We start from the raw sequence: 25,224 nt of genomic DNA on the forward strand, positions 1-25,224 counted from the left end.
TGTCGAACTTGAGAAAAAAAAGGACTACTCGCCTTTAAATATCTGAAATTTTGATAATTTTGATTTTGTATATAATTATAAAAATTACACAGAATTATTGATTTGTTATCTTTTAAACACGAACAAGATTATGGCAAATACGAGTACTGAGTATTGACACAACTTGCTAATTACTTGACATGACATAATCGGAGGAGAAGTAATACGACGTCGCATTTAACATTATCTTGGCCAAAATAAGAAAATCTCATGCCAGAGCACTATTATTCGTCGATCGGAAAATCATATGAAATCAATATTACTTCAACAATTAGCATGCAAATTTTAAATGTGACATAAAAAATCAGAATTTGTCGAAAATTTAAAAAAATTTACCTACAAATAACCCATAAAATTTGCAAACTAAGCTCGATAAAACATGCTAAAATACTCTTGAAAATCAGAAATTTCCGTTGACACGAAACGATGAGTACTACACAACGAAGCCACTAGCAATGGCGCGATTGAAATTAACATGTGTGGTTCCGTACACCGGCAATTCTTCGTCGTAAGCCCCGATGTTTTCGAGCTCGAAAAGATCGGAGCTCGCGTCGGAGCATCTCCGCTCATTCTCGTACACCAAAATGCTCTCCATGTTCTTCTTAATAAACCGGCTCCCCACGCCCCCGCTGTCGAGAACCGGGTTGAACCGGACCGACCGTTTCGACTTACTCGCATTCCGGTTCGCTGCCATCAAGCACGATCTCGACATCGTTGATGATGATGATGACGACGACGATGCGATTGTGTCTTTCATTGATCTCGATTTCCTGACCGAGCTCCACTCCGGTTGATGATGATGATGATGATGGTGATGGTGATCCTTCTTCGCATTTCTGGGGCTGAAGATGGAGTTCAGGAAATTGGCGATCCGGGCGCCGGGTGAGACCGGCTGGTGCGGCTTTTTGGTGGATTTGGTCCGGTTGAACCGGTCCGGTTTTTTGGGGGTGGCGGAGGAGGAGTCGGTTTCGGATGAGGTGAAGATGCAGCTGGAATTGGAATTGGAGTCGGAGGAGGATGAATTGGTGGGGAAATGCCTTGATTTTGTGGTGGTGGTGGTGTGATTTTGCATCCATTTTTCGACCATGATGGCGCGGCGGAGGCTCTGGATCTCGTCGTCGACGTGGGCGGAGGGGTTGCGGCGGAGGGGGAGGGGGGAGGGGGATTGAGGGTGGTCGTCGATGGAGTGGTAGATGGCGTCGAGGAGGGAGGAGGAGAAGGAGGGGGTTTTGCGGCGGTGGTGTCGCTCGCCGGCGGCCATTTGAAGTAACTGATATTGATTATGAATGTAGATCTTTATTTTTGTATTTTTTTTTTGTGGTGTTGAGTGTTTGAAGGGAGAAAAGCCAAATGGCACGGCTTCGATCTTGGGTTGAAATAATGGGAGAGAGAGGGAGGGGGTGACTGTAGTTGACGGTGAGGGAGGATATATAGAAAGAGAGGGGGATTGGTTTATACTGCAAAGTAGAGCACGCGTGCGAGTAGAGACTGTGACAGAGTGGCCATGAACACCAAGCTACTGTACCTCTATTCGAATTTTGTACTACTACTAATTCTTTTTGTTGTCGAAAAAGGTGAAACTCAGGGAAAACAAAGATGGTTGTTTGATGAGTATGTTAGATAGTTGAAAGATTAAATTAATACTCTTTTTTATATTGTTTGGTGGACTAATTTTATAGAAATTTATGGATTCCATCCTAAAACCAATTGGTGATAGGAGAAGAGGTCCATGAAACTTATACAGTGGAAATAAGCTCCTTGTGTACAAAGATGTGGGATATTATTATATTCATTTTTATGTTTCAATATTGGCCCAAATTTTCAGCCTAGTAATACTGTTGTGTCAGTCATTTTTTTTTTGTTTCAGCCCAATATACTGTTGGGTCAGTTACAGCCCAGATATACTGTTGGGTCAGTTAAATATGACCCACGGTCGACAACCCGCTCTAATACCATGGTAGAAATTCATGGGTTCCATCCTAAAACCAATTGGTGATAGAAGGAGAAGCCCATGAGACTTATATAGTGGAATAAGCTCTTTGTGTACAAAGATGCGAGATATTATTATATTCACTTTTATGTTTCGATTGCAAACCTAATTTTTTTTTTTGATAGACTAATATGTAAATGTATATGTTTTTCTTCCAATTTTTCATTGTTTCTTAAATCCTAAAACTACAACAATGTAGCCTGAAAATATTGAACAAAAAAAGAAAAAAACAGAGCCATGTAATCTTTCCTAATAGGGCTAATTAACAAAAGGGCCAGAGTGGATTTATCAGTTCTCATATGGGAAAACCACGTGTTGGTTGATGTTTTCGAGTACGGACATCCAACATTTTTTTCCTGAAAAATACGCTAATCAAGAATGGGACTGTTAATTATTTGTTGTTAACTACAATAATGTTGTACGATTTAATATTAATGAAAGGGACAAAGCACAGAATTAATTATTTAAGACGGTATTCCCGAAACAATATGTCACTATGCAGCATGAGCTCGTGTCTCTGCTCTTTACCCTGTTATTTTATTAATATTATATCCAATAAAAATACGTGTATTCACTAAATTTGCTTCATTTTTTCGCTTTTTTCCCCTATTATTATTATTATTATGTCTAAAATATTTTACATGCAAAACGGCAAAAGATATTGTATTTATAGGAGTTGAGAAAAGATGTTATGAATCTATATGATGTACGAAAACAACAGAGTCAATATAATCCTTCAGAAATTGGGCTTTTTTTGTCTTATGAGTTATGACCCAATAGTTTTTGAGCTTTTTGTTCTGAATTTCGACTCCCCAATTCAAAGTTAGATATTTTAGTTACTTATGTAATGAGTCTTATAATTAGCACATAGGAAATTTTCAACAAATTAAGTTAATTGAAGGTAACAAACACATTGTTTATAATTGGGAGTCCTTCCACATACATAGCCGTTGCTTATATTCACTTTCCACTAATCATGGACAAAGACAGAGTTGTTGCATCTGAACTTACACCTCATTTAATTAAATAGTACTCCCTCCGTCCCGGACTACTCGAACGTTTCCTTTTCGGCACGGAGATTAAGGAATGAGTGATAGACAAAGTCAAATATTACGGCTGTAGGTGATAATTTTTACTAAAAATGGAAAGAGTGCAAATAACTTGGGACGCCCAGAAAGGAAATAAGTGCAAGTAGTCCGGGACGGAGGGAGTAGTAATTTATATTGGGAATGGCTGAGTAAAAATATTTCATTTACATAATCATGTGAAGTGAACTAATGAAATTATCCTACTCCATATGCTATAATAAAGAATTGTTGGACAGTTGTTTCGCCTCTTTATTTCTTAGAATTTCCAATTTATGCATGTCAAAATGCCATGAGAATGCACTTAAATCTTAAGTACTTATAGTATTTTATTGTTACAGTATATTAAATTCATAATTATGAACAAAAAATCATAATGTTATTTTAAAAAATACAGATTATATAATTAAAATAATCATACTATAATTTAATTATACTGTTTGTTGGAATTCGGAGTGAGTGAATTGTATATTTGTTTGCATACATATAGATAGTCTACACGTGGGCCACGTGCTCAAGCACGCAGCGTGCTTGGTGCCTAAACGCGCAAACGCATGCTTAACGCAGCTACGGTTGCCCTCAAGACTGTAGAGCCAATGATATAATACTACATCACGAATATATAACAAAGAATCACCATAATATACCACAATTTCATATAACAAAAAAACAGGCATATATAGAAAAGAGAGGAAAAAAAATGAAAAGTTGTTGTTAGGTTCACCACTTACACATAATAACTAAATTTGGATTCTCATACCAACACTTCTTCTTTTCATCAGAACTTCTTCTATCAGAAAAAAAATGAAGCCTCTCGCTTGAATCCAAATCACAAGTACTGTTTATGTATCCTCCCCCGATTCTCCTCCCACCACATTTTAGCGTGTATCTCCCCAAATTTATCACGGCTGAAACGACCAGTCCAAGTTCAATCAAACCATGCCGGAAAAAACAAGTAAGATACCCAATTCAACATTGATAATAACACTGACCTGAATCTAACACGTCTGAGTTCCCTTCTACCATCAGGCAGAGCCCTGATGGTGATATACACCCCGGGCTCGTCCTGCTCGACCCACTCCGTCTCCAGATCGCTGGCATTGCTCATCGAGCTAGTCCTCATGGATGACGACGCTTCTGTCTTGGCGCCACTGATGCTCGAGAGCTTGGGAGTTGATTCATAGTTAGGGATTGAATGTGTGGAGGTTAGGTCTAAGGAATCTGTGGAGTATCCCTTTGTTGTCCCGGTTGGTCGAAGGAATGCACGAGGGGGAGGCTCTCTGCCTAGTGGTGGCGTCACGGGGCTGCTGTCCATCTTCGAGCTGGTGTCGTCCTCGGAAATTGGAGTTGTCGGAAGAGGGCAGCCTTGGAGGTTTAGCCTCTGCACATTGTAGAGTTCCAGAACCTTCTCTGAGTTCTCAGCCCACCACCTTTGAGCTTGCCATTGGTTGAACATGTCTCGGCTGGTGAAAGGTGAAACACAACCAGTTTCGATCAATACGGTTACGTTAGGGTGCGTTTGGTACTATGGATTTGAAATCGAAGACTATGGATTTGAAAACTTCGATTTCAAATCCATTATTAGGGTGCGTTTGGTACGAATGACACACACACACACACACACACGATGCACAGTGTTACATACACTTCAAAACACAATACACACACATCACATACACTCGCACACTCGACTCAACATATATAGAAAAATAATATGCATACATAATGCATATAAATGAATTTTAAAATAAATATTCAATCAAAAGTTAACATGAAATGTTAGGGGAATTTAATTTGACAGTAAATTTTTTTTAATGACAACATAACTTCGGTGGTCAAAGAGTAATGCACATTGTTCCGTTTCAAAATAATCAAAGCATGGTTGGTAAGCTGGTAAAGCACAAGTTTGCTGGTCTAAGACTAAAAGACGTGATTCCATTTCCAAATAATCAAAGTGCAGTTGCTATGCGGGTAAAAGGTAACTACTAGTATTATTTTTCATCTCTTAAAAAAAATAAAAAATAAAAAGTGTTCAAAGGTGTTTAATTATACCTCATTGAGTGTAGCTAATCATGGAGAGCCACTAAATTGGACCCTATGTATGTGAGTATGTCAATGTGGGGTAGCTTATTAAGTGGTGCATAGTTGAAAAATGAAGATTGGCATTTGGAACAACATATACATGCTTTATTGACTTTAGCTTTAAAGGGAATCCAATTATTTCACATATAGAAGAAAAGAAAATTGGTAATCGACATATATAAAAAAATTAAATAATTTTCAAGGACATGGATCGTGTGTCACTAAGCATTTTTTAGGACCAAGATTCGTTAAAACCACAATCACAATTCACAAAGCATTGACTAGAGAAATAGTTGTCACAAGGTGACAAATTTAGAAGCAAAGGCGTGATGAGGATATAAAGCAATGACACTCCCCGACAAGCCCAACAACAATTAGTAAAAGGTTTTCCAACATAACCAAACACACAGCCCCACCAATGGTGTTTTAATGAGTTCTTGCCCAAGGGATTTCTACTTCTTTTCTCATGGCTTTTCAACTAGGATTAGGGATTTCTACTTCCTCTGTTCTCATGCCTTTTCAATTAGGATTAGGGATGCCTGGTTCAACTCGGACCAATGGTTAAAATAGGAACCGGACCAAAGTCGCCCTCTGAAGACATCCTATTGATTATGGGCATTATCACCCTCTGAACCGCCATATCGATTCTATGGGTCTGGTTCCAGACTAGTTGGAACCGTAACCGATGGATAAGAAGCGCATAAAAAATGTTGAAAAAATGGAAAACAAGCAGTTTTGAACTGGATTCTTTTCCAAAAACCAGAAGCTGCAATTTCCTTTATCGGGTTGGTTACGATTTCAATTTTTTTTAAATCGGAACTGCCGATTCTTAAAATGGAGGCTTGATAAAGGGCATTATCATCATCAGACATTTGTGCTCATTTTTTCCACAATCATTATATATATGGGTATGGGTATGGCCAGAAAATTTTGAAATTGCATAATATGGCCCTAGATTTCCTTTAACTATAAGCCAGCACAGTATTTTACTACATTGCATAAGTTATGTTAGTATCTATTTGCATTATTTTATAACTACCTTATGAATATATGCATTTTGACTTTTTGAGGAAGACTATGCTACCATATGTCTACTCTGTCTCCCGAAATCCATTAAATCAGACACCTTTCTTCGCTTCAAAGGCTTAATTCTTGAATGATGAATCTAACTGAGAATGACACTACTCATGTAAGAAACGTCGAGATGAATAGATGATTACAGTAAAAATTACTCAACCTCTCTCATCTTAATACCTACTTTCCACAAATAATTCGACATGACAAATGATTAAATGCCAGAAAAAAGTTAGTAAGAAAAATCTTCCCAAGCATGCAACTTTTTTCCCTAATGGTCGTAAAGCACTCTTAAGAAAATCGGATCCGACAAGCTATATGCAGCACCTATGAATCCTTAAATGATGGCAATTTAACTATTCCAATCATGACAAATTATAACCTCCACTACATCATAATTTAAATTATTACTTCTTGTCCATCCTTTTTTTAATAAAATTCAAATTCCCGGCTTATTTTCTAAATAATCAAACGCCACCAATAATGTGTGACACATATTCCAAATGTTTTTTTTGGGCATCAACTAAGAATATTATACTAAGAACTTTGTTCATTAATTTATCCTTTTGTGACTCTAGGCCTAAGACTAAGTGGCTATACAGAGAGAGAATTTTCTTTTTGTTAGTGGTTGGCACATTTATAGCCACTCTATTCTAAACGAGACTAAAAAATCATTAAATAATATAAGCTCACCTAGAGACACTTATGATAAATAATTGTTCGTTAAAGATATTCAAAAAGGCAAAGTTGGTACATTTATAGGCATCTCTTTTCTAATCCAATTACCTAAGACTCAATATTAAATTGTCTCGAAATTATGTAAGATTGAATCAACTCGAAAATTAATATTGTCACGGGAGAAGGGCAAAACTCGTAATCAACACTAATTTTACGTGCCATTTACACAGTACATTTATATTTATTAAGGTTCACCTAGCTTCTTTCAATATAAATTGTACTCTTACTTGAATATTTGGGTAATCATTCAATATTTATTTATTTATGTTCGTAATTACTTATGCGTTTATTTCTCAGTCTACTGAGACCCGTATACTAAGACTAATTTTACGTGTTATTGTTCTGATTCTAAATTTCTGAATATAGAGGCTTATGATAAAATTGAGAAATTAAAACTTGAAATACGAAATGACGAAAATACGTACCTGAACCGAATGCGCTTGAGATCATTCCCGCCACGTGGCAAGGACAGAAAGGTAATTAAAACACCGGGCTCCACCTGAGCGACCCACTCCTTGGGCTCATTCTCCTCAACAAAAACGATCGGATCAATCCGGCGGCCGCTCGCCGACGCCGGCGTCCCCTCGCCGCTCGATATCCCCTTCAGCCTCGCCTCCAGCTCCCTCCTCCCCGAGCTCGAGCTCCCCGTCCGTCTGTACGACCACCGGAACTTCTCCTGCGCCGCCGCCAAGTCCATCTGCTCACCTCCGCCGCCGCCGATCGTCCCCGGCGGCGCGGCGGACTGGTTTGCGCACGGCGCACAGTGGCGGTACGCGCCCGACGCCTTCAGCGCCATGTCCTTAATCTGCGACGGCCGATTTCCGATCACGAAATTGGCAACAATCGAGCAAATTAAATCAGTGGATTAAAATTGAATTGACCTACCTGAGAAGAGAGCGATTTGATCGCGTGTTTCGAAGGAGCGGCGCCGGATTCGGAATTTAGCTTTCCAGACGGCGGATTCCGGTGATCGATCGACGGCGATTCGTCGCTCGCTTGCTTCGAACGTGCTATGCATGTGAGCATTTTCGTTTCCCCCAAAATCCCCTGCACCATCAAAAGCTAAACATCAATATATATATACTGCTGTATATATACAGAGAGAGAGGGAGAGGGAGAGGGAGAGAGAGATCACCAAAAAGGAGAAGCGAAGTAGGAAATGGTGTGAGTGAGTTTTAACTTTAAACTCAAAAATATATACAGGTATATATATAGTTTAATTATTTGAACACTAAGAAAGATGATTAAAGTCCAGATATTGTTAATTAAATACAGATCTACTAATTAGTCTAATTTGATCTTTACTTAAAAAGCTAGAGTTTTCAGTTAGATTTGAATTTTAAATTCGAACTTTAAGTCATTTTCTGCTGTACTCATTTTTAAATTAAGGATAAAAATAATAGTATTACTACTACAAAGGGGAGATATTGTGGACATTTATGTAGTAGTATATGGTTTTAATTTGATAATATATCCTTAATTAATCGGGAGGGAGTATATCGTTTTAATTTGATACTCCATATCCTTAATTAATCGTATCTTATCTAGATTGTACTACTCCTACTAAGCATGTGTGTGGAGTAGAGTTTCTATATTAAAATAAAAAACAAAAATAAAAATAAAAATAAAAATATGCTAATTCTAATTTGATTATTAATCAGTTATACAATTTTGGATGAAAGACCAAATATTAAAGTGGGAAACATAAAATATTGTTGTATTGGTGAATCCTAGACACTATTAAGTTGTAGCTGTTGATACTTTAAGACAACAATTTTGTATTCAAACTAGCTATGTAACGTGTTCATGATGGAAGTACATTCGTAATTCCATATGGAGTATATAATACCATCAGAAACATACATGCAGTGCGAATGACTATAGATTCACCAAAACATGAAACTATTATTACCTAAATCTTGTCGTTATGATGTGGATGCATGGAGAAATAAACTGTCACGGGATAGCAATAAAGAATATGTACTAATGCTAATGGAATATGCAAACGTGGCTGCACCCGACGGGGGCTAGTCGAGTTGCCAATCGAATGTCAAAAAGTCGAAATAGTAGAGAAATAAACTGTCACGGGATAGCAATAAAGAATATGTACTAATGCTAATGGAATATGCGAACGTGGCTGCGCCCGACGGGGGCTAGTCGAGTTGCCAATCGAATGTCAAAAAGTCGAAATAGACCCTTTCCATTTATATATACTACTGCTCACTTGTTTATATTTTTATGTTAATCACTTTCTTCACTCACAGTATAATTTTTTTTATCATACTACCATTACTTTCACATTGTGGCCATTTCTCCATTATACTTCAATTAATATCAAAATCTATGTTAAAATGATTAAAATGTTGTGTCAGTGTGATAAAAAAAATGACATATCGAAGGTCTTATATTGAATGAATTTTTTTATTTTTTGGTTAGTGAGTCTATATCAGTACATATGAAAAACGATATAAACTAAATATAAAATTCAAAGTAAAGATCCGAATAATATTCAAATTACATAATAGGAGTACTTAATTTTAGATTGTTCAACAATAAACATCACGGAGTCAAACTGTATCACACTGAATTTAAAATGTTAAACACTTGAACACCATTCTTTTATTCTGTAATCATACTCTTTAGTTTCAAAATTGATTATTCAATTTAACTTTGTAGTCTTCAAACTCTTAACTAATTACCTATCAAAAACTACTTATATTATTAAAATATAATATGATTTGGCAGTTTAGAATTTTATAATTAGAAAAACATGTCATTTAAATCAAAACATTTGATTCACTTTTGGGCAATTTAATTTGTAACTTTCAAAATCAGCAAATTAAATTATAATATTATCTCATAAAACTAATATATTAATAAAATTTATCATTTAAATCACAATTTTTAGTAAACTTTTGGATAATTAACATTGTTCTATATTTTGGTAGTCAATTTATATATAATTATTATGTACGGAGTATGCGGTAAAGACATAATAATAATAATAATAATAATAATAATAATAATAATAATAATAATAATAATAATAATAATAATAATAATAATAAAAAGTACAAAACTCACCACAAATTTCATCAAAATTTAACTCTATGAAATAATTAGAAACATACAAAAAGTTATACAATTAAATTCACAAATTTTGAAAGTAATAAGATTGACAAAAAAAATATGATTTATAGTACATAATAATTTTCTCTTACAATAAATATAAAATCTTATCATCGAAATATTTATCAGTTTGGTATGTAAATAAGAGCTTGTACGAAATAGTGCTAAAATTATCACAAATGGTCCAAACAGAAAATAGACAGCCCGTTCAGTTAATCATTACTGCATTAGCCAAGATTATTGAAATAGATAAATTACTTAAATAGATTATTAGTCCATTCATTTCATTATCTTTGACATGGAGTATAACTCTCTTTTATTACTATTATTCAACTTCACATATTTTCTCTTATCTCTCAAATTTCCCTTTTTTGCGACTCACAACACTCACACAAACCAGCCATCGTGTCTTCGTCCCTATCTTCGGCTATGTTTGACTATGTCAAAATTAATGCACTTATTATAGTAGTACTAATTATGAAAGAGACCACAGATACAGAGAATTGCAGATGAAGTATTGCGTAGAATAATCTTGGATTTTTAAAACGTGAGAAGATGATATGAATATCTTGGACACTAAAAGCTTATTACCAAAAAGGTTGGAGCATTAAGACTCCCAAATCTTCCTTCTTAATTTGAATTAAAATCCATGATCCTCTAAAACACATGCATATATAGAGAGAGAGCAAAGATGAGATTAGCATACTAGACATATCGATCGACGATCGCAATGACTCGGAAGAAAGTGAAGCTCGCGTTCATCAGCAACGACTCCGCTCGTAAGGCTACGTTCAAGAAGAGGAAGAAGGGTCTGATGAAGAAGGTGACATACATAGGAAGATCTCTACGCTTAATCCCCTATCAAACATGTGTTTTTTTGTCCTTTCATAATTTTTTGAAATTTATATCAATTTTATGTACTACTTTTTTTTGAATAAAAACCACTTTTAATGAGCTAAACTAATTTAAATATTTTTAAAAAAAAATAGCTCCTATCAGTGATGATTTATGTATGCTCCTGATTAAGTGATTATAGTTTACATAAACTTTTTTAAAAAAAACGTCCTAATTAGTGATGATTTTTGAGTCCGCTCTTAATTAGGTTATTATAGTTTAAATTTTTTTAGGCATTATTAGTGATGATTTATGTGTCAACTTCTGATTAGGTGATTATAATTTAAATATTTTTTTTTAGAAAAATAGCCCAGTTAGTAATGATTTATTTTTGTGTCCGCCCTGATTATATCAATTTAGGTGAGCGAGTTGAGCACGCTGTGCGGGATAGAGTCGTGCGCGATCGTGTACAGCCCGTACGAGTCACAGCCGGACGTGTGGCCGGACGCTCGGGGGGCGGGGCGGGTGGTGGCGCAGTTCAAGCGGATGCCGGAGATGGAGCAGAGCAAGAAGATGGTGAACCAGGAGTCGTTCATCCGAGGGCGCATCGCGAAGGCGGCGGAGCAGCTGAAGAAGCTCCGCAAGGAGAATCGGGAGAAGGAGGTGACGCACCTCATGTACCACTGCCTCACCGGTAAGGGCGGCCTCCACGGCCTCGGCCTGCCCGACCTAAACGACGTCGCTTGGATGCTCGATTACAACTTGAAGGAGATTTACAAGAGGATCGAGGCGATTGGGAAAGATCGCGCGGCGCCGGTGGCTGCGGCGGCGGCGCCGGAGGAGAGGACGCAGCAGCAGCAGATGTTTTCGGAGTGGATGGGGAATCCCGGCGGCGATCAGCAGATGGGAGGGGAGGAGATGATTGTGCCGTTTAACGACGGTGGAAATCAGGATGTTTCACTATGGTCTAATGCATTCTTCTCTTAAGACCTTATTTGAATTATGAATAATAGAAATTTGTGTTTTCAAACTTTGGCTTTAATTACCGGAGATTTTTTCTCGAGATAATATATTGTTTGATTGACGAATCCAAGTAACAATTATGTCTGCGCTCTATGATAACGGTTTGGTATTTGGACCAAACATGTAATGTGTCCATATTCGAACCCGTGTGTTTAATGCTGGAAGGTCAAGAATCAGTACGATGCTTTGAAACATATGTACAGTGCGGATTGCTAATAATGCGAGAAGCTAATGTGAATGCACGAGGAAATAAACTGTTATGAGATTGCAATAAAGAACATTTGTTGATACTATTGGTATCTACGAATATACCAATCATTTTTAGTAAAATTCATATTAGGATCATTTTTATTAAAATTCATATTAGAATGATTAAAGTGATAGGTAGTGTGATAAAAACAATAATAAGTTGAAATATTAGGGGTAATATACTATAAAGTACTTAGTGCTTTTGGATGTAAGAGCAATATTTATGCTTAATGATTCTATATTTAATAGTACTAAATAAACATATACTACAAAAGTTTAAAATATAAAACACGTGCCAAAACATAAAGTTTAAAGTCTAAAAAATCAAATGAGTTCAAGATTACGTATATAAAATCATAGATAAATTATTCAACAATACCATCTCGAATCACATATACTTGAACAATTAATATTCTTATTTTATATCGGTAATCTTTGAAGCATCAATAGTCTTCAAACTCATCACTGTCTATTAAAAAATTGTAGTAATATTTAATATAATATAATTTGATAATTTTAAACTCGATAATAAAACTACAATTTTACCACCAAGATATTCATGCAAGTGTAAATAAAGTACTCCGTAGTAATACATTTCAAATGGGCCAAATGAAAAGTAAAGAGCCTGTTCAATAAATCAATATTAATATTAGCCCAAGACTGAAGAATATAGACTAGCCCATCTGTCTTTATTTTATCTTCTATACTTAAATAGTATTTCAAATGGTTCACTTTTCTGGATCTACGTAATTATATTAGTATTTTTTTTTTATTTCAGGTTATACACAGTTTCCCTTAATTTCAAATTAATAGGATGATTTTGACCAAACTTTATTCTTCCAACAATTTGCACAAAAGATTAACTTAAAGATTTTCGAATTTTGAATTTTGCTCGTTTAATAGCATCAATTAAAGGAACTAGCAAACGAAACATCCAAAATTACCGCACAACATTATCACTTTGGGGTTTTATATTTCTTAATAATGTCTAATTTCCTTTAAATTTGTATTTTGCATATTATTTCTATATTATATGATTATATCATACAACTGAAAGGAAGGAATGTGCATATTATTTCTATAGCTCAAAGGAATTGCAAAGGCAAAAGAGTAGTTAAATTATAAATTATTGAAATTTATTGCCACAATTGAAATCAATGCGTTCAATAAGCATCACACCACTTTATGAAATGGAAATAAATATGCATTTATACAAACTAACGGTTTGCATGTTCAAATTATTTATTCTTTTTGACTTTAGTACTTTTTTCGTCCTAGCTACTAATATAGCCCATTATTTATTTTCGAGATATCCTAAGTCATATTCCATATTTATAATTTCAATTATCTTAAATTATTTTTACCTAATAATTTATATGGTAGACCACTAAATGTGGGTTTAAGGTTTATTTGGTAGATTATTCATATTTCGACTAGATAGAATAATGTTTATGGTACATATCTTAAAATTCACATGCCAAAGAAAGTGATGAAGCTCTCTACAGGGGAGAAAGATGGAATAGGGCAAAACGAAAAAAAAGTCAATTAGATTTCCCAAAATATTGAAAATGGAGTATATACATTGATTAGGAGGATGGATCACGGAGTATTAGGAAAATACCATAATATCATTCACAAATTAAAATAGCAAAAATGTATGTAACTTACACTTTCCAAAAAATATTAAATGTACTTTCTTAATACTATGTGTTAAATTGAAAAGTGGACTGCATTAATTAGACGAATGGAGTATAGGGAAAATATTCACAGATTAATGTATATCATGATCATGTTAAAATTTAAATTAATAAAGGTAAAATAGCAAAAATATGTAAATTACACTTTCCAAAAACATAATTAAATGTACCTTTTTAATAAGTATAAAATGAAAATGGACTACAGTGATTTGACAGATGGATGGATCATGGAGTATTAGTAAAATACCCTCGTCCCAAGTTACTTGAGTCGTATTCCATTTTGTTTTATTCCAAGTTATTCGAGTCATTTCTCTTTTTAGCTAAAAACAAAATATTTAATCACCTACTTTATTCTTTCTTTTACTTTATTCTCTCTTCTTTTACTTACTTTATTCTCACCTCTACTTTATTTAATTCATTAAACACAACTTTATTAAATGTTCTGCCTAAAATAAATATGCACAACAAAACATCATAAAAAACGAAAGGGTCAAAGGGCTTTGTCAGTCTACTTGAGGAATTTTATCGTATAGTGGTCGTGTAAGTACACTTCAATTATATCAATATTTTAATTGTTATTCGTCAAATATGTTTTTGTCTAATGCAATTTGGCTACCATGTGAGAATATACTCTATCGATTACACCTATAGTTATTGTGAGAATTCTAGATCAATTCTTGAAACTTATTAATTCTACAGCTTTTTCGAATTGTATCATTTTTATCGTCGAAATTTGACCACAACAGATGAGAATTGAGAAGTGACATGACGAGTTGATGTTGCAATATTATTTTCTTATAAAAAGTAAATTGTAGGAGTATTATACAATTAATGATATTAATTTCCACACTAATTTAAAAGATTTAGAGTAATTCTGATACAATTGATAAAGACTGAGACGTAACTCATCAATTTTAAAGTGTAAGATACAAAGATAATATTTCTAAAGATCGAGATAATACATTTTATCACTAACCTTTGAATTGTTGTCCATAAGTATAACTTAGCTTGATATATATAAAAGAGAGGTTTGAATTGATGTTATTGAGTAGTACTATAATTTAGCTCAAGATATACCTTAAATTGATATCAGTGAGTATAATTTAACTCAAAATATACCATAAACATTATATTTTTGTCGCAAAAGCTAAAGATCCCTAAAGCTACGCCAATAACAATAATGTATTTTATTTTTATATTTTCATATTCAAATATTCATATTTGAGTTGTATTGCATTAAAAATATAAATCGAAAAAATATCAATTTAAATACATAGTGAGTCACTCATTCTATTATAAATTGGTTTTGAAATGAAGAATCATTAGGTTTTGTTTGGTCTCTCATACAAGTACTCAATGACGAATTTAGGAAACACCAACTAGTCGGCCAACGACTTATAAGCCTTGCATCGTATTTCATTCCAGCACCAACCACCAACCTCCAACGCCAATATTTTCATTACCAATTCAAAATTTATTTAATTACGACACCAACCATAACCTTTAATGCCACTTTTCTAACCAATTTAAACAAATTTCAAATCACAACTGAACGGAAAAACCGGGTCAGCGAATTAAAAACGTGAGAATTTTGTATATTTATTATAAACCAATTGCATTATTCGTGTCCATAAACTAAACACAAGAAGTTAAATTAGTAGATTAATAGGCTTGGATTTATTGTTGAAATATTAGTAGATTAAAAAGCTTGGATTAATAAACCAAAATACCGATTAATTGAGTTTTACAATAACAATTATAGGCTAACGATGGTATTGGACAACCCACTACATTAGTCACTACACATATCATTACTTTTTAAATGAATATGATCATACATTCGTATTTAATCCTCATACAATCTAATCGATCATTCATTGAGCCACCTCGGTTGAATCTCGATTTACCTTACCTATATATGAATGAATAAAATGTGGAAATGGGGGGGTAAATAAGTGTGTGACAATGAATTGAGTTGGAAGATAGGTTTTTGGTGTAAAAATTTGGAGTGTTGTATTTGTATGGTGTTTGTCTGTATGTGAGAAAGTGAAAAGAGTCAAAAACCACCGGGAATTGGAAATGTGGAGAAGGGGACATTTAAGTCTACATCATAGGTTTACAGCTTTTTTTGGACACAAGAAAACGACAACTTTAACTACTGCAACCTTTCTTTTGTCCTATTCGTTTACCTCTTTATCTTCCTCAATCTTTTGACTTTATCCAATCTCCTATTTCCCTTTATTTTGCTTTTTTGCAAAGTTTTATGTGGCTTCATTATGAAATTGAGATGGATCCAAGAAAGAGATATAACTTGGTATGTTGAACTCATCATTTGAGTTAAACGTGGTTTCTATTTTTTTTTTCATTAGTAGATAATTAACTCAGTAGAAAAACTATATTACCATGATCAGTTATAAAGGAGATATGTTCATAATTTAAAAGATGATATAAGTATAACGGATGTAATATGAGGTAGTGTAGCTGGTTCAATTTACATGCATAATTTTTTGCAGTTCTATTGTGTTTGATCAAGAATACTTTATGAGCAACTATAAAATGAACAAATAGCACTATTGTATATAAAACTATAAATTTCCAATGCCTAATTTTAGCCATGGTATGACTTACCTCATTAATCCATGTAAAGAAATTTAAATATTTAGTGGATGTGACAAAACAAGTACTCCGTCGCACTTTAACGGTCTCCGTTTAACATTTTTTATGTCCCATTTTAGAAATCCCGTTTAAAATATTTCATAAATAGTAATAGATCCCACATTTTACCAATCTTTTTCTACTCACATTTATTATAAAAGTAATATATGAAAGTATGACTAACATTCTATTAAATTTTTAATTAAATTTTCCTTACATTTCTTAAAATACGTGTTAAACTCAAATGAGACTCAATAAAGTAGGAAAGAGAGAATATTAAGATTTGGTATTAGCGGATTCCATACACATAAGTGTTGGCCGAAATTAGTCATACCAAACTAATATTATACTCTTTCTTTTTGGTTCATGACCATAGCACTCATTGACGATTTCTACTTCCTGATTCATTGACATCTCTAATAGTGACACAGTTTACCAAGAAATTTAAAATTATTTCATACCCAAAGTTAATGATCAGACCTTAAACCTTTAATTAAATACTAGTAATTCTATGCAACTCAATAATGCCCTTTAAATTAGATATTAAACTCTTTTATTACATATCTAAAGATGAGATTATGATCCATAACATCCTAGTAACTCTATTGGGGGAATTTACAAAGGACCAATAAACCTGACTAGAGGTAGTAAGTGTTATCCTACTATTTAATAATTCTATTTTTAAAAATCTTTTTAACATAGGTTTTTACACGCATATACTATATATATTCAACACGTTTAAGTAATAATACCATACATACAACATAATTTTACGTATAATAATAAAAACTCTTTTTTTGAGCTTAGAGCATCCACAACGGGGCGGACGATACCCGATGCATCGTCCGAGCCCTATACTCTTAACGATGGTAATCGAGAGAGGCGGAACACTCATCGATTGACATTGGGAACACAGAGATTTGGGAGTAGAAGGTTTTTTGTGTATATTGCTTGATTGTACAATGATTTACAGCCCCAAATATATAGGGAGGATTATTAGCTATCTATGGAAATTGTACCAATCTATTCTAGGCAATAATATTCATTATTATTCTTTACATAATTTCAATTATTGCCTCAATCTTCTCCTTCCATTAATCAAGCAATTCCTCCCTTGATTTGCTACTTTGACACTCCCCCTCAAGTTGAGCAACGGTATCTCCGATACTCAACTTGTCCAGAATTTCCTTGAAGATTTTCGGGTGAACTGCTTTGGTTAGATTTTCCCGCAAGTTTTGGATTTCTTCAGTATCGTCTCCAGTAATGATCATGTCATCCACATATATGATCAGACATGTCAGCTTCCCATCCCTTCTCTTGGTGAAGAGCGTATGATCCGAATGGCTTTGCTTGAACCCGTGTTTAAACATTGCTTGACAGAACCTTCCAAACCAGATTCTTGGGGACTGTTTTAACCCATACAACGTCTTTCTGAGGCGACACACTTGTCCTGTTTCAAACTCCTCTGAGCATCCTGGGGGGACTTCCATATACACTTCTTTATCTTTCTCCAATTCGCCATGCAGGAATGCATTTGTTACATCAAATTGGTGTAGAGGCCAGTCTTTGCATGCCGCCACGGAAAGTAGGGCTCGAACAGTGTCCAATTTAGCAACTGGAGAGAAGGTCTCCTCATAATCTACTCCATACACCTGTGTGTATCCCTTGGCCACGAGTCTTGCCTTGTATCTCTCGATTGAACCATCAGCACGCCGTTTTATAGTGAATATCCATCGACATCCGACCGGCTTCTTTCCTGTCGGCAGTGTACACTTCTCCCATGTCTCATTTTTGATAAGAGCATCTATTTCCTTCTTCATAGCTTCTCTCCAATGTTTGTGTTTTGAGGCTTCCTCGAATGACTGTGGTATCTCTTCTTCTTCATATAGTGCAGCTTCGAATGCACGGGCCATTTCCGTAAGATGTCCTTGAGCAATGTTTGCCACCGCATATCTGGCCTTCCTTCCTTTCCAGTCTGGAGAGTATCTCCGTGGAGGAACTCCTCTTGTACTTCGGGGGGGCAATTCATATGGTTGCCCTGTGTTGCCATCTCTACTGTTCCTGTCATCATTAGTGTTTTCTAGCCATACATTATCCATAACTGAATCTTTTACCTCAGGAATCGAAGAAGGGGTTGATGGCTGAGCAATGTCACCTAACTCCACGTCCTGCTCTATGGGACTTAACTGCCCGGCGGTACCACTACTTTCCTCTGTTGGACCGACGTCGGTGACAGGGCTTGGCTTAGGTTGATCTTCTCCCCCTGACTGGTTTCTCCCCTGGCTAGGCATAGGTGTAGGTAGCCAATTTAGTAGGTCGCTAGTAGGAATATTATCCTGCTGAATCTCCCCCTGACTACTAGATTGGCTGTAAAAGTATTCTCCCTCTACAAAGTCACAATTCATAGTTGTGTGCATGCGGTTTGTGGCCGGATCATAGCACCTATAGCCTTTCTGATTTTTCCCATATCCTAAGAAAACACATTTGAGGGCACACGGTGAAAACTTCGTACGTTCATGCTTAGGGATATGGACGAAGACTGAGCAGCCAAAAACTCTGGGTTCAAGAGAAAGGGATGATGGTATCTCAAAATGTTTGGAAAAACTATCTAAGGGAGTTTTGAATTGGAGAATTCCAGTCGGTAGGCGGTTCATGAGGTAGACTGCGGTGGCTATGGCTTCGGGCCAAAAAGATTTTGGCATTTTAGACTCGATTAAGAGGGCTCTGGTGACCTCAAGGATATATCTATTTTTTCTTTCTGCTACCCCATTTTGTTCTGGAGTATAGGCACATGACGTTTGGTGGACTATCCCATGTTCTCGAAAAAAGTCTTGCATTTTTCCATTCACAAACTCTCCCCCATTATCTGACCTAAGGATTTGGATGTTTTGGTTGTACTGGGTTTGGACAAGTGTATAGAATTCTGTGAATTTTTCGTAAACTTCAAACTTATTTTTTAAGAAATAAACCCATGTCATACGAGAGAAATCATCCACAAATAGCACAAAATAACGAAAACCTTGTCCCCCAGTAACGGGTGCAGGCCCCCACACATCCGAGTGAATTAAAGCAAAAGGTTTTTTCATTCTAGTATTGTTCAGCTTAAAAGAGTGTCTATGGCTTTTGGCCAACAAACAAGTTTCACAACGAAAAGATTGCATAGAAGTAACTAACTTAGGATAAAGAAGACGAAGATATCCTATAGACGGATGTCCTAACCGACGATGCCAAAGCCAAGTCTGCCGGTCTGTCAGTCCGTGAGTCAGCATCGCAGTACTCTGTTGGGCTATTTCATCCACATAGTACAGTCCGCATCGTTCAGTGCCACGCCCAACTATCGTCCCCGTCTTGATATCCTGTAACATACAAAATTTCGGTTGCATCAGTAATTTGCAGTTCAGTTCCTTAGTCACATGACTAATGGACAAAAGCTTATGTGATAATGACGGAACATAGAGACAATTAGACAGGCGTAAAGTAGGGGAAATATTAATTGTTCCCACTCCCATCGGTAAGAACAGCCTACGGCATGATACGGCGAGAGGCAGTCAACGCCAACATTCGTTCATCCAAGACCGAAGCCAAGGAGTCCGGAATTGGAATTGGAATTGGCCTCAGTACATTCGACAGAAACCGGAACAACCAACCCTCCAAATTTCAGGCAAATCGGAAGGATGACGACAAGAGTAAACTCGTATGCACACATTGCGGGGGAAAGAAGCACACCAAGGATACCTGTTTTCTGATACACGGGTATCCGGAGTGGTGGGAGGAGATGAAAAAATCGAGGGCCAATCGAAGCTCAAACCGAGGAGGAAGCTCAAGTCGTGCATCCGTGGCCGTCGGAGAGCGTGCTACCTACACCGAAGGACCTCCGGTGGGCAGCATCACTCCATCCGCCGCAATCGGAGAGGACCGAATCAAGGGAAGCAACGACAACAACAACGGAGCAGTGGCGTCAGTTTCGGTGGCCAGAACCTGGTCTGAAGGTATGAAACCAGGTTCCACCGCCGGCGGCGGTCGAACGACGACAGCCGATGGACCGATCGGAGCAAAGGCCGACGACGCGAAGGTCTCCCAGGCGGCTAGGGTTTCGACCGAAATGAGAGGATACGAATTAAATCCCTCATCCTCTCCAAAATCCAAATTTTACCCACCCATGTTTCCTATATTACAAAATCTACCCCAGCCTACCCAGAAATACCAAAATCAACCCAAGAACTTCCAGAAATTCCAAAATCGACCCCATACGTTCCAGAAATACCAAAGACTAGCCCAGAACTTTCATAAATTTCAAAACCGACCCAAAACTTTTCCCAATCCTCATAATAACCCCAATACAGCCAAAACTTTGCAAATTGCACCCCAGTTACCGAAACAACCAAAAAATCAGCCACTTATTCCTTGCAGAAACTCATTTGACACGTTGGCATGTTCCTCCACCTCGCAGTCACATACCAAAGACACCCAATGGATATTTGATTGCGGAGCCACCGACACAATGTCATTTGATGCCTCAGATTTCCTAACCATTTCAAAATCCCAAAAATCCTATGTCCAAACCGCCAGTGGAGACCTAGCGAATCGCCGGGGAGTTAAATCCTTGTTCAGGATTTCTCTCTTGATGGTGTCGTACCGATCGTCGAGTGCCCACAAAAATTGGTAAATTCTGTGCCTTTGAGTGATTTGATTATACCTTTCGATGCTTGGTGGGGTGTCAAAAGGATTTGGATCGCGGCTGTCGATGGATAGCCACAGATCCTGAAATTTTTGCCATAATGCCTCTAACGTCATTCCTCCTTGCTTCATTCCGTATGCTTGTCGATGCAGGTTTGAGACTTGGAACGGATCTGCGCCGCTTCCGTAGGTAGTGGCCAGACCGTCCCATAGATCTCTGGCCGTCTTGTACTGTGAAACTTCATTCACGAGACTAGCCTCGATGTTGTTTATGATCCAATTAAAACAGCAATGATCTCGTTGCTGCCACGTTGGGTAAGTTGGATCGGTGATCGGCGGAGGGTCTGAAACTCCGGTAATGTGAGACGTCAAACCCTTCCCGCCGATTGCTCGCTCCATCAGATTCACCCAGAGGGAGTAGTTGTCCCCGTCTAGTTTGGTTTTCAGGCTGATATCGCCTAATGACTCCAGATGTGTGGTCGGATGGCTTGGTGTTTTGGGATTAACCGTCATCATTCGCATCAGTTCTGCGAATTGTGCGGCTGACAGATTTATGGGGCTATTATTGACGGTAGTCATGGTGGTTTCGGTTGGGTCAGATTCTGACATTGTTGGTTTCGGTTTTTTTTTTTGCAGGTCTATAGAGGTCGGGAAAGGTATTTTTCGGGACAATGATGATATTTTTCTGAGTCCCAAGTAAGAACGACCTGCTCTGATACCATCTTAACGATGGTAATCGAGAGAGGCGGAACACTCATCGATTGACATTGGGAACACAGAGATTTGGGAGTAGAAGGTTTTTTGTGTATATTGCTTGATTGTACAATGATTTACAGCCCCAAATATATAGGGAGGATTATTAGCTATCTATGGAAATTGTACCAATCTATTCTAGGCAATAATATTCATTATTATTCTTTACATAATTTCAATTATTGCCTCAATCTTCTCCTTCCATTAATCAAGCAATTCCTCCCTTGATTTGCTACTTTGACATATACTTCGTTCGCGGACGATAGGTCTTCGAGCACGCATCGTCCGCGGTATTGTCCACCCCACTGCGGGCGACGCGGACGATACCGCGGACGATGCAACGCGTTTTACAAATTTTTTTAATACTTCAAAATATATATATATATATTATATATATATATACACCATAATTCTACTTCCTTTCACTCTTTCATCTCATTCTCTCTATTTCACTTATAAAATGAATCCCAGTGATTTCCTAAGTCCTAATAGTCCGATGTTCGGTGGTGCACGGTGGCCAGGTACAGACCCTGATGAATACCGGCCATTCGATTCCAACACCCAGTACGATCCAGATTTCAGCACGGATTCTTACGGGGTGTCAGACATGGAGCCGTCTCCCACCCGCTCACCCGTCCCACCCCGCGGCCCCGCCTCTGGCTCTGCTGCCACCCCCTCTGTCGCCGCTGCTGCCTCGGGCTCCGCCACCAAGAAGAAGAGGAACATGCAAAAAGCCCAGAAGTTGCCGCTTCTAGAGAAGAATGAAGAGTTAGCCCCAGGGAGGACGAACTAAAACCCGGATGAAACCATCGTCCTGACGAAGTGTTGGATTGATAATTTAGAGGACCCGGTGTTTGCCAACAACCAAAAGCAAATCGCATACTGGGAGCGCATCGCTGATCGCTACAACGAGGCAAAGCCGGCGGCCGCCTACAAGCGCCATAGGGAGCAGCTCTGCAAGCACTGGGATCAGGTGAAGAAGCATGTCAATTTGTTCTCGTCGGAGTCCGAGAAGTGCTTGAGGGAGAAGGGTATCGACGAGAGTTTGACGGATGTGCGCGATAGAGCGGTTGCGTCGTACATTTCTTTGTACAGCGATTTCAAGCATTACAACTCCTAACTCCTCTTGAAGGACAAACAGATGTTCCAAGGAGAGATTCTGCCCCTATCGGCTGCGGCGAAGAGGACGAAGAACACCGCCGCCGGTGATTATACGAGCAGCGACAGCAGCGCACTTCCGATGGACCTCAACCAGCCGATGTACGAGGATGAGAGTTCTGGCACACCGATGTCCTCCCGGCGTCCCATTGGCAGCAAGGCTGCGGGACATGCCTACACGGAGTTGGTGGCAGCCGCCAACCGGAGGACGTTGTTGGACACGCACCACACCCTCAGGCAGTGCGAGGACCCGGGTGAAGCCGAATACTTCAAGTGGATGATTGATGATATGCGCCGCAAGTTGGGAATGGTGTAGGGTATGCGTTTTTTATCTGTAGTGAACCTTTTTTTTTATCTCCACTCTTGTAACTTTTTTTAATGAAGTAAATGTAGGATTTGCCTTAATTGTGGTACTTTTTTATTTATTTATTTTGCTTGATATATTTATAAACATAAAATTACTTAACAAAACAGTAGTTAAAACTAAAAGATGGACTTTAGGGCATCCCACTGCAGGTGGAAGGGTAGGAGGATAGAATGATAATACGAATGAGCATAGGGCATCCTATAAGGCGGGCTATATAGGACGCCCATTATGGATGCTCTTATAATTTTTTTGTACATTTTAAATCGCATACTTTTTAAATATATATCCACTAATAAGTAATAACAGCCTCCACTATATTTATCAGTCAAAGATCCTCTCCTAAATAAAAAGAGAGCAAAAAAAGGAAAAAGAAAAACAGGCATATCAGAAAATAACACCAAACTCTGTGTCCAATTTATTATCCAATAGCTTGTCGTTTTCCCATTAAGTTCGGTTTGGTTAATGACCGAATTCACCCCTGCCACCCGCTCGCACAGAAAACCTCGCTAAGGGTAATCTCGAAATTGACTCCACTTTACAGGGGCGAAACTGGCAACACAAAAGATACTCCACCCTTTCCCTACTCCCACTCGACGGCGCGTTGTTGGACCGCCAGTAGACTGAGTCCGTGTAAGCACTACGTCAGCAAAGTGACGTGTAAGCGCGTGTGAGAGTACAAGAACTGTGTTTCAGACTGAAAGGGCGGCTGGGAATAAATGATCTAAAGATCAGATGCAATATATACCTTTCCTCGGATAATTTATTTATTTTTTAATCTTCACATAAAATTTTGTCGATGACATTATTTTAAAATATCTAAATTATCACAAAAATAATGAATTTGATTAAATCTAATACGTTAATTTGGAAAATCTGAAAATTCAGTTTTGAACAAGTATATGGTCATTTTATATTAATCAAACAAAATTGTGTTACTCAAATGTACATTATGCTTTTGTTTTAAAATGTCCAAAACAAATACTAGTATATATATTTGGCCAAATTTTTATAGGAAAAAAATCATGAATTTGATGAAATTTAAGTCTGTTATGTAATTTTTAAAATTAGCTAAAAAACCAGTCTTTATCAAATGTATTACTCCCTCCGTCCGCAAAGAATATGCACTTTGGGTACGACACGAGTTTTAATGTAAAATTGGTAAGGTAAGAGAGACGTAGAAAAAAATAGTAATTAAAGTATTGCTAGTGGAGAATGAGCCCCATCACATTAAAGATAAAAGAGTTTATAAAATTGGAAATTGCATATTGTTGTGGGACGGACTAAAATAGAAAGAATGCATATTTTTGTGCGACAGACTAAAAATGAAAGAATGCATATTCTTGTTGGACGGATGAAGTATATGATAATTTAATTATCAATTTGTGTTTTATTAATATTGAAAAAAATCAGCTGATCATATAACTGATAAAGGTTAAAGACGCTTGAATAGAATTGATTTATCAATAAAATTACTGAAATTGAGATAAATTCACGCACTCCATTATATAAGAATCTCATTATAATTAATGTTTAAACCTTAAACACTCAATCAAAATGCGTAGATATGAAATTATTATTGATCATAATTCATGTTTATATAATAAATACTCCTTATTTCTACTCGGTATATTATAAAATCATATGAATCTTGTTATACTTTAAGGGCGTGTTCAA

At 36.9% G+C, this 25,224-nt stretch overlaps 3 protein-coding genes across 3 annotated transcripts; 1 reads left to right on the plus strand and 2 right to left on the minus strand.

Moving 5' to 3' along the window:
- Positions 1-331: 331 nt before the first annotated feature.
- LOC121799259 (protein BIG GRAIN 1-like A) lies at positions 332-1,468 on the minus strand. The gene has a single exon (XM_042198579.1). The coding sequence runs from the start codon at positions 1,298-1,300 to the stop codon at positions 473-475; it is 828 nt and encodes a 275-aa protein (XP_042054513.1). The 5' UTR covers positions 1,301-1,468; the 3' UTR covers positions 332-472.
- Positions 1,469-3,716: 2,248 nt separating this feature from the next.
- On the minus strand, positions 3,717-8,258 carry LOC121800042 (protein Brevis radix-like 4). The gene is made up of 5 exons (XM_042199596.1): positions 8,144-8,258; positions 7,894-8,055; positions 7,434-7,813; positions 4,107-4,577; positions 3,717-4,022 (listed from the first exon to the last, which is right to left on the minus strand). The coding sequence occupies exons 2-5, from the start codon at positions 8,032-8,034 to the stop codon at positions 3,944-3,946; spliced, it is 1,071 nt and encodes a 356-aa protein (XP_042055530.1). The 5' UTR covers positions 8,035-8,055; positions 8,144-8,258; the 3' UTR covers positions 3,717-3,943.
- A 2,609-nt stretch (positions 8,259-10,867) lies between these two features.
- On the plus strand, positions 10,868-12,001 carry LOC121800428 (agamous-like MADS-box protein AGL80). The gene is made up of 2 exons (XM_042200001.1): positions 10,868-10,960; positions 11,392-12,001. The coding sequence occupies exons 1-2, from the start codon at positions 10,868-10,870 to the stop codon at positions 11,956-11,958; spliced, it is 660 nt and encodes a 219-aa protein (XP_042055935.1). The 3' UTR covers positions 11,959-12,001.
- Positions 12,002-25,224: the final 13,223 nt, after the last annotated feature.

Source organism: Salvia splendens, chromosome 4 (genome assembly GCF_004379255.2).
Source record: "Salvia splendens isolate huo1 chromosome 4, SspV2, whole genome shotgun sequence".
Lineage (NCBI taxonomy): Eukaryota > Viridiplantae > Streptophyta > Magnoliopsida > Lamiales > Lamiaceae > Salvia > Salvia splendens.